Genomic DNA, 17,866 nt, shown 5'->3' on the forward strand with positions numbered 1-17,866 from the left:
GAGGAAGGCAGGTAGGAAGAGAGTGCTTAAACCTTGCTTCTAAGGCCATGTTTATGCTCATAAGCAGCCTTGTTCCTGCTGCTTTTTCCCCTGTCACAGAAAAGATATGGAAACCCTGTCTGTTTCCCTTTAGGGGAAAAAGCAGCTTGGAGGTTGGGGTCAGTTCTGAGAGGACAAGCAACTGGTGGAGGAAAGGTACCCCCTTTTCATCTGTCCTCCTTTTGCTCCCTATTCCTGTCTCCAGACTTCTATTCCAGGCTGCTTTTCAGGAAAAAGAAAAGACTGGGAACTCCATGAGTCCTGAAGCCTGGATCTCAGTGTACAAGAGGGCAATACTAGTGGGAGATCATTGTTAGGTAAGCAGTATCATAGATAAAGGTTTTTTGGAGATAACTTCTTCATTTAGATGGATCTGCAGAGAGTGGGTCGGTACAGGTAAAATACTCATGGGATGTTTTCAGTATGGTTGTGGGGAGTGTCTTCAGTAGCTAGAAATTCAGGACCAGACCTTTGTCTACAGTGCCTCAAGTGAAGGAGAAATGCCTTCCTGGATTTGGGGCCCTGGTAGAGTCTGATAGGCAGGTGATGAAAGGACATTTCATATTTGGATTTATGCTTCTTGTGGCACCCACTGCATGTACCCTTTGCATGCTGTTGAGTGTCTTTCTGATGTTGAAAAACCATCTTCTATCAAACTACACTGGAGATCTGACCCTTTTCTGTCTGGAAAACTGAACTCTGTGTAACGGCATCATCTCAGGTCAGCAGCCACAGCTGCTTCTTTGTCCCTTAACTTCAACACTCTCCTTGCCAAGCATAAATGTTTTCTCTAAATGTCTGCTTGGTGAGTGTGCATGTGCGCACACGGACACAGCACAGTTCCATAATGTAAAAGTGCTGTACTTGTAGGAATTATTGTCTGTGTGTGCACATGCTTTTAGTGAACACATCTGTGCATGGTATGATAGTTGGATGTGTTTGCAGACTGGTTTAGCACTAGAAGGTAAGATGTGTTTGCATGATAGTGGTGTGGTCCAAGTTTGTTGTGATAAGTGCTCATGAGAACTCTTGACAGGCCAAAAGTGACCAAGCTAGGTTCACTTCTCCTCGCCTGCCTATATGGCTGATCCCTCAAGCCAAGATGCTTAGTGTATACTGACCCAGATAATCTCAAATATTAAGAAGTATCTGTCTGAGCATCATTCCAGTGCCATGGATTCCTGTATCATTTCTTTGCAGCTCTAAAGCACTATTGATTTCTTATGTCTGTGTAATGTGTAACCAGGAACCACCTGATGCAGCAGTTTCCAGAGCTTCAGTATTGTTGTTATCAGAACTGTAGATGGGGTGAAGTGTGTTGGGGTAGAGGTTCCTAATTCAAGCCCTTTAGAGTTTTGCCTTCCTGGAAATAGACATCAGAGACACAAGACAAGCAGTCTGGTCCACACCTGTAGGAGTGTGGTCCATAAGAACCAGGATGTTTGTTAGAAAAATGACATTCTCAACTAACTTGAGATGTAAAGATACAACTCCAAACTATCCATATTTATACTTTGGCAGAGAGATGCTGTTCTGTACAGAACATGTCTTGGGGTGCCACTTTCTGCTTCATCAAATAACTGCCTAGGAGGAGTCCAGTCTATGTTTGCAGGGAACCTCCCTGTCGTGGCCCATTTTACACAGAATATATTTATTTATTTATTTATTTATTTATTTCTCCTGGGTGTGCCAGGGAAAATGCGTCCTGGCAGCCCAGCTGATTGGCTGGCACAGCGCACCCAGGAGAATTTGACCAGCGGCGGGCCAGGCTGTGGGTAGCGGCGGTGGCCCCCGGCCCGGCCACAGAGGCGAGGTGGCGGCGGGCCCGGCTGCAGCAGCGGGACCCGGCCCGGCAGCCTGGGCAAGAGGGTGAAGGTGGGGGTGGGGGAGAGGTAGCCGGCCTCAAAGAGGCCAGCCGCAGAGGCTAGCAAGCGGCAGCAACAGGCCTGGCAGGCCCGGCTGCAAAGGCGGCACTCGGCCCGGCGGTGGCTCATGGCCAGGCGGCAGCGAAACCAGCCACTGAGGCCAGACGCCCGCGGGAGGCTGGGGTGGGAGGGAACCGGGCGGCGGGACTTCCGTGTTTGCCGCCTGGGCGGAGGAGCGGCGGCTCCTGCCGCCGCCTGGTAAGTACTGTAAACTGAAATGCAGGGGGAGGGGGAGGGCAGGGGGGAGGGCAAGAGAGGGGGGCAGGGGAGGGCAAGAGAGAGTGGGGCGGGGGCGGATGAGGGCAAGAAGGAGGGGGAGGGGAGGGAAAGAGGGAGGGGAGAGGGCAAGAGAGAGTGGGGGAGGGGAGAGGGCGAGAGAGAGGGGGAGGGAGGGCAAGAGAGAGTGGGGGAGAGGGGAGGGCAGGAGAGAGGAGCCAGGGGGAGGGCAGGAGAGACGGGCAGGAGGGCGAGAGAGAGGAGTGGGGGGGGAGGGCAAGAGAGTGTGGGAGGGGAGGGGGCAAGAGTGTGGGGCAGAAGGGAGGGAGGGGGATATAGCCGGCCCCAAAGAGAGCACAGATGCTCTGTGTGGGTTGGCTAGTTGTTTATATAAATCATGTGTAACTGAAGTTTTTGTTTGTGCATTAACACAAAAAAAAGATGGTTGAAAATACACTCAAAACTGCTTTTCTGGGCAGCCACTTTTCTGAATCAGTTTGCTTTAGCCCCAAACTGTTGACCTTACCATACTTTCTCTACTATGCCACACTTGATATTAATCCTGGCCCATATACTTACTGTAGCCCTTCCTGCCATTCACAAAGTCCAACGTGTTGCTTTTTCAGAGTCTATTCTCCCAGTGTTTGAGGTCAATATGAAATGTTTGGGTGCATCCAAATTATGACAATGAGCCCTCTGCAGAAGTGCATTCAGGTTTGGGGCAGATATACAGTCTTATCCTTGAGTTCAAGCTCAAGGGAAACCTATCCTTCCTGCTTGCTGCAGAAGCTGTTATTCTTAGCACGGATTGTCTGGGAATCGGTGAGGACACTAACCCACTTTCCTCTTCCCCAAAGCAGCTTTTTCAAAAGTGTAAGTGCAAGCGTGTGTGTGTGTGTGAGTGAGTGAGAGAGAGAGTACATACATCACTTTAAAAATAAAAACACAAGCTGCCTGAAGTGGGGGAGGGCAATAACCAGCATTTGATGTATTGACCAGTAGTCTGTCAAATGAATTGCAAGAGTGCAGGGGGGAGCTGGACTTGAGCTGGGAGAGAAAATAATGCAGCGGGCCTATGCGTGTGTGTATATATATGTATGTGTGTGTGTGTGTGTGTGTGTGTGTAAGCCCCAAACATGCACTGCTTTCCCACTCCAAATCATCCTCCCAATGCTGCTTTGCAGCAAGCAAACAAGCCATTGCACTTTTCTTACACACTTTTGCCTGTAATGTGTAGTAGGGCTGTGCACATACAAAAAAGTCAGATCTGATCTGAATCCAATCTGATCTGATTTTGAAAATATCAGAATTTGACTCTTGAGCCCCCGGAGGCATCAGATCGGAGCCAGATTTCCAGCTGGAAATCCAATTTAACATCAGATTGTTCACCATAGACATCAATGGGAAAATGTTTTTAAAAATCAGGAAAACTAAAGGACTGGGCCTAGGACTTTGAAATTTGGCACAGGTGAAGTATAAGATGTAGTGATGGCACGCTGTAGTGAATTTGAAGTGAATCAGACAACCCTGCCTTTATTTATTTATTTATGAGGTGTTCTTGCACAAGAGCACCATTCTGACAATGGTAGAATGGTGCGCTTGCAGAAAAACACCATTCTGCCATTGTCAGAGTGGTGCTCTTATGCAGGAACACCTCGTAAAACAAAACAAAAAAATCATTAAAAATTGTAGGATTGTCCAATTCACTTCAGATTCACTGTACAGAGTCCTTCCATCTTGTGCTTAACTCATGCTGAATTGTGAAGTCCTATGCCTTACTTTTCCCTGGTGTTTTTTTAAAAAAACATTTCCTCATTGACCTCTATGGGGAGCATACCAGTTTTCTTTGGGTTTCAAAATAGCAGTTTCCTCCATTTTGTGCTTCTGACAGTCTGACATGCATTCCGACATGAATTCTGTCAATTCTGGTCCAATATCAGAGACCCCGTATCGGATCAAAAGTTGGCTGGTTTTTTAAATCGATTGCAGCGATGTCAAATCAATTCCGACTTTGTACAGGCCTAATGTGTAGTTGAACACTCAAAAGTGAAACCAAAATGAAATCAACTATGCTATCAGAATTTGTGCCTAGTAAAGTGATCCTCAACTCACTTACATAGGCTGCAGTATGTTTTCTTATGGATGCTGATTCTTTTTTCCTGTCAATCTTAACACTTTATGTTGCCTAACTCCAATGTGCTCTCCAGCCTTTATATATGAAAATAGGGATATGCTTCTAAGTATTTAAAGATGTTATCTCACTAAAATGACTTTTCACGCCTCCCACTCGCTCCGCTGTTTCAAATCGTTAAAGGCACTAAAATGTCTGGCTGTATAGCTGCATTCTTTACAATTATTTTGCAATAATCTGACCTTCAGTAATCTGAAAGCCAAGTGAGTAGTGATTCCACTTGGTTTAATCAATACTTTTAAAATGAGCATTGTCCTGCAGGCAGTACATTATCAGCAGTTTCAAATATATTTCCATGTGTGAAATGGCAGGCTATGCAGCACTGCATAGTTCTTTTGTGTGCCAATGCATTGACGACAGGGGCGTAGCTAGCGGGGAGGGGGCCCGTGTTCATCCCTCTCTGGCGACCCCCAAGAGTGATGGAGACAATGAAGATAATAGGGAGGGATGGAGCTGGAGGGCCCTCAGCAGCTGGGGGCCCGTGTTCTTTGAACCCTTTTGCTCAATTATAGCTATGCCCCTGATTGACGAGATGCCTCCTTTCCCCACTTAATGCCATAGTAGACATTTATGCTAAACCCATGATTAGTCTGATAGATCTTTCTAAAGTAGCTGCCACTGGAAGGGCCAATTATGGACTGGGATTGGGAGGGAGGCCTTGCCCTTCAATCTGGATTCCCTCCCCCAACTTGCTATTTGGAAAGGGTCTCAGTGGGAATCCCCCTCCCCTTTTCAAATAGCATTCATGTAGGGTGGGGGTGGGGATCAGGATTATCCCAGGGGTGAGGGACTAAAGCCTCTCCCATTGCCTCTCCACAATCCCAATCCAGATTGAGCCCTTCCCTGTGGCTCTTACTTTTGAAAGAAAAAATATTTGATGAGGTAACGTGTAGCTCGGCCCTCAGAGACTTATGCTTCAGTGCTGAGCCTAAAAAAATGACAACTCTAGCAGATGTGCTAACAGAGGAACACTGATTCCACACACACACACACGGACAGCAATTGAAAATAGAGATAATCTGAACATATGCTCAAAGTGACTTTTTATTAGAGAATGTTTAATATTACATTTAGAAAAGCAAACAGTGCATACAGGTTTTTTTAGAAAATACAATTGCATACAAAAGTACTGCTGTAAAGAAAATCTCTGATTAACTAAACTTTCTGCAAACGTTTCCTTATCCACTTTCAGAACATAATAATTTGTTCTTCCTTGTACACTGTACTCTGGAACTGTTGGGGTGGTGGTCTGGGGTTGGTCACCATAGGCTTACCTCAAACACCTGAAAGACTGTGGTAAGGTTGAATCTCACAGAAGCGTAGGAGATATTTTTCCTTTTTAATTGCCTAATTTTAGAAGCCAGTTAGTCTTGGAAATAGAAGCTCTCTTGATCACACACACACACACACACACACTTTCAGAAAAAAGAGTTGAGTTAGAACATGGATTCTTGTCTTACCAGCCTTTTGTTAAGCAGGCTGCTGCTCAATCATATTCTGGCTTGATGCTTTGGGAGGGTTAAGGTTTCTTGAATAAAATTGATGACTATTATGGAATCAAATAGGAGGATGAACTCTTGGACAAAGAGCTCTGGGTAGAAGAAGGTAGGAGAAGATTATGGGCACCAAGGCATTTTCTCTTTCAGCTTCCTAAGAAACAGGCCATGATATGGATCTGCTCCTAGGCAAACCTTGGAGCTTTAGCTCACTTCAGTAAATTGGACTGAACATCTGGCATCAGTCTACACTAGGCCTGAGTTTGTACGAAAAATTATGGAAGAAGTGGGCTTAGTACCCCTGTCCCCAAAACCAATGGCACCCAGGCATAGATAGAAGGCACCAGAAGACATAGGAACAATTGTAGGTAGGGGTGTGTGTGTGTGTGTGTGTGTGTGTAAGATGGTAGGTGTGTGTCAGTGCCCCCTCCAAAAGTCTGCTCATTCAAGGTTTTCCCCTGACTGAGGGACAGGGTGGATTTTTCATGATCATTCTGATTACATACAGTAAATGATCCTTTTAAAAAACATTCTGTGTAGTAACAGGGCCCTTGGAGAGTTAAACATTAGAAGTTTCAATTATGGGCTAGAGTTAATTCCACCCTTCAGACTTTCCTTGGCTCTGCTTTTCAGTTTCAGTTTCAGTTGTGTTCTCTACTCAGCCAGCAATAAAGAAACAAGCTTGTTTGCCTGCAATAAGAAGTGAATAAGAGTTTGTTTCTTCTGAAATCATTGGTAGTTAGTAGACCAAGCAGATTCGAAGTACATTCATCTCATTAACTTCAACAAGAAAGTTTTACATATTGTTCCCCCACCACCACCACTCTCCCTAAATGCTTAACTTTGGTTGTATTGTAATGTACTGTTGCTCTGTTGCTTGAACTGTTTTTAAAAAAAATATTGGTGTTGCCTTGTGATACAAGATTAGAATTAAATTTTTGAGAATAAGTGTCACTACTTTTCCCACTTCCTAACAGTTTTGTTTGTTTTACACCATTTGGTATCTCCTTGTTCATTGTATCATTAACATCCTGGTTTCTAATCACCAAGAAATATTCCAGTCATTTAATTCCTGGTGTTCATAAGATAAGACGGAGTTACTTATTGTGCAGGGTCAGAACTCTAGAGACAATTTTGATCTGCCTGTTCTAGACGGGGTCACGCTTCCCCAAAAGGAACAGGTTCCAAGTCTGGGAGTACTTCTGGATTCACACCTCTCCCTGGTTTCTCAGGTTGAGATGGTGGCCAGGCAGGGGCGTAGCTAGGGGAGAGGGGGCCAGTGTTCATCCCTCTCTTGGGCGGCCCCCCCGAGTGATGGAGACAATGAAGAAAATAGGGAGGGATGGAGCTGGAGGGCCCTCAGGAGCTGGGGGCCCGTGTTCTTTGAACCCTTTCGTACAATTATAGCTACGCCCCTGTGGCCAGGGGTGCTTTCTATCAGCTCCGGCTGATACACCAGCTGCGCCCATTTCTTGAAATCAATGACCTCAAAACTGTGGTACATCTGCTGGTAACCTCCAGACTTGACTTTTGTAATGCGCTCTATGTGGGGTTGCCTTTGTACATAATCTGGAAACTTCCGTTGGTTCAGAGCGCGGCAGCCAGGTTGGTCTCTGGGTCATCTCGGAGAGACCCCATTACTCCTGTACTGATGGAGCTACAGTGGCTGCCAATAGGTTTCCGGACAAAATACAAAATGCTAGTTATAACTTATAAAGCCCTAAATGGCTAAGGCCCTGGGTACCTAAGAGAGCGTCTTGTTCGTTATGAGCCACACCGCCCATTGAAGTCATCTGAGGAGGTCCGTCTCCAGTTACCGCCAACTCGTTTGGTGGCTACACAGAGACGGGCCTTCTCGGTCACTGCCCCGAGATTGTGGAATGCGCTCCCTGCTGAGATACGATCCTCCCCATCTCTGGCAATTTTCAAAAAACACCTGAAAACCCTTCTTTTCACCCAAGCTTTCTCAGCTTCCTAAATTGTGGGGGTTTTAATTTCTGATTTATTTTAAAATTCAAAACCCGATTTCGGGGTTTTTAATCACTCTAATTGTTTAATTGTTGTTTTAAAATGTTTTTAAATTGTTAATTGTTTTTTAATTTGTTTTAGCTCTTTACTGTTTTAGTGGTGTGTTTTAATTGTAAACCACCCTGAGCCATTTTGGAAGGGCGGTATACAAATCAAATCAATAAATAAATAATGAATGAATGAATAATGAATTTTCTGTTAATTTTGACATTGACATAGCCTATTATGTAAGTTAATGCTTTTCATTTGTGGGGAAGGAATGAGGGGAAGGTTGCTGCCTTTTATTTCCTCCTCTGGCAGTGGTGGTTGGGGATTCAGCTAGCACTAAATGCCAGCAAAACATAAAAGCCCCACTGAGAAATGTGGCTACCCACATATCAAGAAAGGCTGGCTATAGCTGCTCCACCCCCAATATCCTTGCCTTTTACCGTCTTTCCCAGTGGCATTATTTCCCATTAAGTTTACCAATGCCTAGATCCTTCACAGGTCCATTGGAGTTGTCCATGCCTCTTATGAGTAATTACAGAAGTTAAGTTAATTACTTAATTGTTAATTAAGGGCTGGGAAATTGCCTGATTTATCCCCACCAGATTTCAGCTCCTCCCAACTAAGCAGCATGCACCCAAAGATGGCAGCTTAACATCATGTTCTAGAGTTTCTTTAGGTGGTGTTTCACCTCTGTTTCTTTCCCTCTCCCAGCAAACAGAAAGGTTGGCTGCGCTTTCACTTCATTATTAGCCTCGGAGTTGACCAAGGAAGGTGCCCTGGGTGCGAGCAAGCCAACAAAAATACTGAAAAAGAGTGAGACCAGCGAAGCCCTTGATGGAGAAGCTCCTGAGGAACCCACCAAAGGAGTAAACAGTCATGAGAACTAGAGCCGAGTGCCAGGCTAGGACTAAAGCCCTTGGCAGGAGACACATTTTACAGAGGAATTAAAACACTGAGTCACTTTGCAGTCTTTTTAAATTTTTTAATTAAAATTAATTTTTATTTTTTAAATTTTTCATGGGCATGGGACGAAGAGACAACCAACATAATCACTTCTGCCTTGCCCACTCGAACATAGAACATACTTTATTTCGGTCATTGACCAGAAACATTATCACACACGACAGAATGTAATTTGCATAAGATATACTAATACAGTGGCTATGTTTTGTTATATTTATGATTAAAATTTGACAATAAAAATTTTAAGAGAGACTCATCTGGATAACCAGGAAACATCACAAGATACGGCAAGATAAGTGTTGATTGATCATTCTTGTAGAGGTCACAATGTAAAATAGCATGTTCAGTAGTCTCGATATCGCCTGACCCGCAAGGGTAAAGTCGGGATGCATAAAGAACCCCCCTAAACCTCCCTTGGAGCACCGCTATAGGGAGTGCATTTAATCGAGCTAAAGATAGCGCCCGCCTGAACTTGGAAAAAGAAATATTATTGAAGTATGCAGCGGGTTTTGTGTTAAAAAGCTGATATCCAAGGTAAAACACCTTTTGGGATTTTGGCAACTTCTAACTGTAGATCAATGTCAGAAATACGTTGTTTAATAGACTTCCTAGCACAATCATAACCCAAACTAATAAGCATATCCTGTGAAAACCCATAAAATTGGGATTTTGTTTTAACAAGACGCTTCCAGGTAGAATCGAAATTGTTAGTTAATACCAAGGGGGCAAGTCCAGATTGAGAAAAGACTAATTTTAACCAAAATGCAAAATGCATTTCCAATACTCCACTTCCAAGGAGCGAAGGCCCACCTCGCACCTAATGATGACATTGGGAACACATCTGGGAAGCTGCAATATAGATCTAATAAACTTTGTTTGAATAGCTTCCAGTGTGACGAAATTACCAAAAGGGCCCAACTGAGCACCATATAATAATAAAGGGTAGACCTTGGCGAGAAATAATTTAAGACCGGCTGGAATACAAAGAGCCCCTTTGTAAAATAAAAAGATCTATTTTAGGTGGGCTGAGGCTTGGGCATTCTGCACAATATAATTTAGATGTGCCTGGCGCTGGCCCAAGGAGTGGAAGACCACACCCAGGTACTTAAAGATTTTAACTTGTTCCAAGTAATGACCATTCATTCCCCATGTATGGTGTTTGGGGCGCTTGGCAAAAACTAACACTTTAGTTTTTTGATAATTTACTTCAATAAGCTTTTCAGCACAGTAGGAGCTGAGCAATGAAAGGGCCCCTTGCCCACTCGAGGGCTGTTTTGTAACATCTTTGAGACTTTTGTTATCATCTCATCTTGAATCTACTGCCTGCCTTTTATCTTTCTCAAAACTGGAGCCACAAAGCTTTTTGCTGAGCATGCACTATGCTTAGTAAATATAGGACTATATATTTATATATTTATTATATATTAAGGATATATATAAGGATATATTATTAAGGATATATATAAGGATATATTATTAAGGATATATATTATATAAATATATCCTATATTTACTTATAGTCCTTCATGATGAAGCATATGCAAAAACAGCTGATATCTAGACAGCTTTTCAAGGACTATTTGATTACACCCGGAAATATCTGAATGTGCTTATCCTAGTTGTTTTGTTTAAACCTTGGAACATGGAGTAAAGTAATTGGAGTGAATTACTGAAGAAATTTATTCAGTTGGGTCTATGCAGAAGTTCAGCTCCTTTTACATTATTGTATTTCCAAGAGTTTATCTCTATTTATGGCATTTTTGTGATTCATCAGTATTTATGGATAGCTTTAGTATAGTTTTTGTATTATTATAAGGTCAACTATCTTGGAAATTATGGTTCTCACTAGCCGACCCCGCACAGAGCATCTGTGCACTCTTTGGGGCCAGCAGTTACCTCTCCTCCCCAGTAACGGGCCTGCCTCCACAGACGGGGCCACCGCCACTTGTGTCCGCGGCTGGCCCGCTGCCGGGCCAAGTGCCGCTTCTGCAGACGGGCCCGCCACCACTGCCTGCCTCCGCGGACGGGCCCGCCGCCGCTTGTCTCCGTGGCCAGCGGGCCGAGTGCCGCCTCCGCGGACGGGCCCGCTGCCGGGCCGAGTGCTGCTTCTGCAGACAGGCCCTCCGCCACTGCCTGCCTCCACGGATGGGCCTGCTGCCGCTTGTCTCCGTGGCTGGCGGGCCGAGTGCCACCTCCGCGGCTGGGCCCGCCTGCCGCTTTCCTCCGCGGACGGGCCCACTGCTGCCTTTGGTCTCCTGGGTGTGCAGGTGCCCAGCCAATCAGCTGGGATGCACATTTCATGGCACACCCAGGAGAGAAAAAAATATATAGATACTTATATTGATTGCATTGATATTCTATATTGTATATATGAATTGTGATTTAGAATCTATGAACTTTTTTTCGTATGGTTAATATGTTTAATATGTTTTATTAGTTTTCCACTGCATTTTTCTTCATTTTACATGGTTTTTTTCATTTGCAGATATTTTACATGTTACCTTTGTGATTTCACTGTACTTGAGTGTTGCCAAAGCAGAAATGCAACAAACTGCCTCAGCCAGGACTTTTTAAAGTCTCTGTTACCTTGAGCAGCCTGGCCTATCTGCCTATTCCAGGGACCGCTTTTCCCCCTCAAAGACACCACTCCAGCAGGGCTGGAGGACTGAGCTGGTCCCCTCAGCACTGTTCTGCAGGAAGATATAAATTAATTAAATAAATAAATAAATAAATAAATAAATAAGATGCCTTTTGGAGGCATCTTAGCTGGATATGTATTTCCTTTTTTAAAAAAACATGTTTTTCAATTTTATTGAAACATAAAGCAAAAGAAAAGAAAAACTGTCATGATATTTATTTAAGCAAGTGCTAAAAAGAAAACATTCTGAATATATTAACAGTTCTAAGAAAATTCGGCAGCAATGATCAACATTTGATTACATCTGATCAATACTTGGTTGCATAAAGCTGGATACATAAAGCTTCACAAATCAAATCCGGACAATGGGAACAAATGATGTCCTTGTCGGATATTAAAGTTTATAAAGGGATCCCAAGTTGACATAAATTACTCAGCTGAGACTTCATTCATGTAAGCTGGAACTTTAAAAATTGAGGTATACCTGTAATCCCATAATTTCAAAAACCAATCATTTAAAGACGGGACTTCAGAAACACGCCAATTATGAGCATATAAAATCCTGGCTGCAGTAATCATATATAAAGACAGCTCATTACATTTAGAAGGAATATAAGGTTTTGTCATACTTAAAAGAAGTATTTCTGGTAAAAAAGGAAATTTAATCTTTAAAATTTGTTCCATTTTCTCATGAATTTGCTTCCAATACAATTGAGCCTTATTTTAGGTCCACCACATATGGAAAAATGACCCTGATTGGTAATTACATTTCCAACAGTTTTTGAGAATAAATTATCTATCTTATTAATTATCAGGGAAGTCATGTACGATCTGAAAAACAGCTTATACCAGTTTTCCCTTAGGTTATAACACATTGTAAATTTAACGTTTCTTTTCCACTGGTATTCCCAGTCAGAAAAATCAATCGTCCTGTTGAAATTCTGCATCCACTTTATCATGCACTCTTTAACCTGCTCCGTCTCTATCTCATATTTCAGCAACAGATTATATATTTTTTCCAACAAATGGTCCTTATTTCGGCTAATTAAGTCTTTGAAGTCAGTCAGTTCTCTTCCACCTTGTATTTGTAACTCTTTCCATACTATTGCACTAATCTGGACCTGTTGAAACCAAGGTGGTTGCTGAGATTCAGAATCTGATTTGCTCTGTGTCAAGTCTTGAGTTAAACTTTGCAAAGTATATAAATTGTCTTTCCAAAATTTGTACTTATAAGAAGATTCTTCATAAAAGTAAACATTCAAAATTGATGCCAAAGGAGATAATCTTGGACTTAAATCTTTTTTGGTATTTATCCCAAACACAAAAAAGACTTTGTCTGCTAGCATGTTGTTGTATCTCCAAATCTTTTCTCATACTGGTTACCCACAGAAAATTATGCAGTCCTCTCGAAAGACCAGAGCTCTCCATACTGGCAAAACGACCATAAGGGGTTGTAATCCAATCAGAAATCCAAGTCAGGCAGCTGGCATAATAATAAAGCCTCACATTGGGAACAGCTAGCCCTCCTCTTTCTTTTAGATCCTGCATAACTTTAAATTGAATTCTAGGTTTTTCTGTAATTCCAAATAAATGAATTTAGCTGACTCTGCCACTTATTCAAAGTCTTGTCAACGATCTTTATAAAAATCATTTGGAAAAGAAAGTTCATTCTTGGCAATATATTCATTTTTATTGCAGAAATCCTACCAAGCCACAAAAGAGTCAGCTTATCCAAATCAGCAATGATTCGTTTCCATATTTGTAAATAATTGTTTTCAAGCAGATCTTTATTATTCCTTGTTAATTTACTTCCCAAGTATTTAATTGGCTTTTTCGTTATTTGAAATCCTGAAACATTATGAAAATGTTCCGTTTCTGCATTTGTAAGATTCCAGATCAAAATCTATGTTTTATCATTATTAATCTTGTAACCAGAGACAGAACCATACTTATGTATCTGTGTCATCAATGTGTCAAAAGAGTCTTTAACCTGAGTAATAGTAAGGAGGACATCATCCACGTGCAATTTTATTTTATGTTCTTGGTTCCCCATATTGATACCCCGGATTTGTTGCTCCTGTCGAATCTTAATTGCCAGGGGTTCTAGAGCAAGTATAAATAGCAGCGGAGAAAGTGGGCAACCTTGTCTTGTACCTTTACTTATAATGCAATTTTGAGAAAGAGACCCATTTACTATTATTTTTGCTGATTATTGGTAATATATATTATGAATCCAAGATAGAAAATTTGAACCACAATTCATTTTTTCCAAAACAGCAAACAAGACAGACCAGTCCAAATTATCAAAAGCGTTTTCTGCATCTAGAAAAAACATTGATGCTTTTGTGTGTGTAGTGGGGTGTTTTTTTTTAATTATTATTGCATTCAAAGCATATCTTATATCGTCTTTCATAAGTCATTTTGGGATAAATCCAGTCTGGTCTGTATGGATTATCTCAGACAGAAATCCTCTTAGTCTCACCGCCAAAATTGAAGTAAATATTTTATAATCAACATTCAGCAGAGAAATAGGTCAATATGATTCAGGGCAAGTAGGATCTTTCCCTTCTTTATGAATTAAAGAAATAAATGCCTCTTGCCAAGAGGCAGGTAAGGCATAATGGGATAACATCGCATTCATTACTTCTGTTAATGGGCCAATCAGCTTCTCTTGAAATTTTTTGTAGTACATCGACGATAGCCCATCAGGGCCTGGTGAATTATTCTTAAGATTCCTTATTGCAATTTCTGTTTCCTCCAAGGAAATAGGTTTATTCAGGAAGTTGTTCTGTTCGTCTGCAAATGACTTTATTTGTATCTCCTCTAAAAAGTATCTAATTTTTTCAGGGTCTTTCTTTTCTTCTTTATAAAGCTTAGAATAGTATTCCACGAATTGCTCAGTGATTTCATCATTAGTCAAAACAAATTCTTTGCCATTCCAGATCGAGGTTATAGTTCTTTTTTCTTGTTCTTTTCTTGGTAAGCCAGTTTGTTGCCTTTCTCAAAATATCTTTGTTTCACATACGTCATTTTCCTATATGTCTCTTTTGATTCTATAAGGTCCATTTGTTTACTGAGTTCTCGAATGTTTTGCCAAATATCTTGGTGTTGGTTTGTCTTATGGAGAGCCTCTAAATAGGCTAATTCATTAAGTATCCGATCCCTTTGCTTTTGTAAATCCTTTTTCCTCTTAGAAGATTCTGAAATTAAAATTCCCTTCATAAAGGCCTTACTTGAATCCCAAACAGAGAAAGTAGAGACATCAGAAGTCTTGTTTCTTTGAAAAAACAACAATTTTTCATTGCATTTTGAAACCACCTTTTCTTGTTGTAAAAGAAAGTTATTTAATCTCCATCTCTTCAAACGAAAATTAACGTTTTGGAACTTGTCTATCAGTGGATTATGATCAGCAGAAGTAAGTGGTGCTATTTCCACATCATATATTCTTGGTAACAATGACTTTGAGACCATACACATATTGATTCTTGAATATGTTTGATGAGGTTGGGAGAAAAAAGTGAAGTCTCTTTCTAAAGGATGGTTCAGTCTCCATGCATCTTCAATTGTTAATATTTTCTTATAATCAAATACATTTCTAGGCAGCTTCCCAGAGTTCTTTTTGTTTTGGACAGATTTATTCATCAATGGAGAAATCACAGCATTCCAATCCCCTATGATAAGCAGATCTCCTTCAGCAACATCTAACAATGACTGAAAAAAATCTTCAAAAAATTGAACTTTATTATCGTTTGGAGCATAAATAGACACTATGGTAACTTCTGTTTGTTGAAGAATACAAAATTTAAGTATAATAAATCACCCGAAATCATCCTGCAATTGTTCTTCCAAGGTCCAATTCAAGTTCTTAATGTAAATTACTACTCCTTTTTTCTTCTTAGGACCAGAAGCCAAGTGCTTTACAATTCAATAAACTGACAGTGGATTTAATGTGTGTTTCTTGGAGACAAATTATATCTGCTTTTTCTTTCTTCAATTTCAAAAAGGTTTTCCTACACTTAAATGGATTGTTTAGGCCGTTAATGTTGATTGAAATTAATTTCTTGGGATAGGCCATTGTCTATTATTAAATGTTGGAGTCGGAAGCCTGGTCACTTTTTTGTTCTTCTGGCAAGTCTTCTCCGGTTGATTGGTTCGAAGCAGTAGTATCTGAAATACATAAAGATTCTAAAAGATGAGCAGCATCTGAAGGTGTTAATATCTGTGCTTTCCTGCTATCCAAGAAGACCTCCAGACAAAATGGTATACACCACCTATATCTTATTTCCTTTTCTTGAAGCACAGTTGTAAGAAATTTCAATTCACGCTGCTTACATAGAATATCAAAAGGAACGTCAGGAAGAATTTGTAGAGGATTATTATTATGCTCTAAGAAAGTCCTTCTTTGTGTTTGGAGAATTTCATCATTGATGTTTTTGCTTTGAAATTTAATCAAAATATCTCTTGGAACCTTTCTCTCCCAGGCATATCTGGAATTATAGACCTCTTGAATATTCAAAGAGCTTTCTGAATCATGTCCTAAATATTCCGAAAGTAAAGCTTCAACAGCATTCAAAAGATCATCCTTCCCAAATTGTTCTGTCAATGCACAAATTTTTAAGTTATAAGCTCGTTGCTGAGATTCCAAGATTTCAATTCGGTTTTCTAAACATTTAAAATCTGCTTCTCGAGATGATTTCTCGTCAGCTCCTCTTTAATTTGAAGTACTTGAGAGGAAAGTTGGTCATGTTGAGCCAGTTTTTGCTAAAAAGTGTCAAGTTTTGATGTAATCTCTATCCGGAAAGTATCAAATGTAGTGTCTAAACCTTGGATTCGAGATGAGACACTATGTAATTGCTTGAGAAATGTCTCTTGAAATTTAGAAAAAGAAGCTGAGCCTTCTAAAGGCTCAGAGTTATCTGTTTCATCACCAGAATCTCTCTTAGCCCTAGTTGTTTGTTCTTTCTTTTTATGCATCGTTCATATAGATTTCACGCCAAAGTATTTATACATGAAACAATATCAGAATAAGAAAATTGGCATCAGCTTCCCTAATGAGATTATGATCCACAGCTATTAATCAAAGGAATAATATTCTATTCTTTTTCCAAAAAGATAAAAGTATGTATATGAGTACTAATAGATATCAACTAGATTTCCCTATTCCCAATTGGATCATATACAGCTTTTTAAAATACAGGGAATAAATGAGTTACACCTCTATTTAAACTGATTTAATATCAGTAGTCTAATATCAGTAAACCAGTAATCCAATATGCAAGAGAAAAAATAGAAAAATCTTAGCAAGATAAAAATGTGTATATTCGTATATATCTCAGTGTATAGATTTCCCTATTCCTATAGGGCTTATCAAGGCAATTACAATAACAGGGAATAATATCAGAAAATAATACTCTTAATTAACTCTTTAGCCCATCAAATTAAAGTTTCAGATTCTCAGGGTTTAATGGTCTCTGTTTCCATCTTGTGGCAAACAGGCAACAGGCAAAGTTAAATAGTTAATTATTAAACCATGGGAATTTGGAAGCTTCCACCGCTTTCATTCTGTAAACTGAACAAAAGTTTCTTCTCAAAGTTCCTTCATCCAATCGTCCCTCCAGAAGAAATAAGGTATAATAAATCCTAAATTGTAAATAATCCAATTAATAACCCGATTACTCGTAGCAGAGCAAAGCAAAACCATATGTTGCAGCCAGAGATAAGGAAGCGTCAGTCAGATCTCCATCCGCGTTGAAGTGAAACCAAAGAAGTAATCCCCTAAGTGAAAATTAATTTGCCCAAGGGTAAAGTATCTAATGTATAAATCAAATATTTGTAATCCACATTGGTAATCCATTCAGAAACGGATAATCCAGTCAGGGAGTGAAATTTAAAACTGAAGCAAATAGAAGTTATCCAGTACAGGAACAAAAGAACAACAAAAAACAGAGACCAAACAGAGACCAAATGAAGACAATAAACAAGTAATAAATCACACTGAGTCTTAAAACTGCCAGGAAAGAATTTCCGTGAGATAGTTGAGCGTAAAATGCCATAAATCAGTCCAGTTAAGAAAAGAAAAAATAAATGTAATTGGCAAGCTAATAGATAAGCAGTCTTAACTCCAAGAGAAAAGGAAAAGGAATTTACTTAAGGATCTACAACAGCTAAAAATATATAGTATAACTAGTTCAGTTCTAAAAGAAAACCAATTACAAAATAACTAAAATATGAGAGATAAAAATAGAATAATCTGAGGGGGGTAGGGGGATGGCAAACTGTTATTTCGTTTTAAGAACATCGTCTTCTCAAGTTGAGCCTGCAGGCAGATGGAAAGCCAAAGGAAAGATTCCCAGGTGGGGTCTCCTGCTCCAACCAGCCCCCT

The 17,866-nt window shown here is 40.6% G+C and overlaps 1 protein-coding gene across 1 annotated transcript in view; it reads left to right on the plus strand.

Annotated features, from left to right (window-relative positions):
- The window catches only part of DIAPH1 (diaphanous related formin 1), a 112,511-nt gene extending 103,413 nt beyond the window's left edge, over window positions 1-9,098 (plus strand). Inside the window, exon 28 of the mRNA XM_053246679.1 lies at window positions 8,595-9,098. Coding sequence (XP_053102654.1) covers window positions 8,595-8,770 — 176 coding nt within the window. The 3' untranslated portion in view covers window positions 8,771-9,098. The remainder of the gene's footprint in view (window positions 1-8,594) is intronic.
- The last annotated feature ends 8,768 nt before the right edge of the window (window positions 9,099-17,866 follow it).

The sequence above is a fragment of the Hemicordylus capensis genome, chromosome 4 (genome assembly GCF_027244095.1).
Source record: "Hemicordylus capensis ecotype Gifberg chromosome 4, rHemCap1.1.pri, whole genome shotgun sequence".
Taxonomy (NCBI): Eukaryota; Metazoa; Chordata; class Lepidosauria; order Squamata; family Cordylidae; genus Hemicordylus; species Hemicordylus capensis.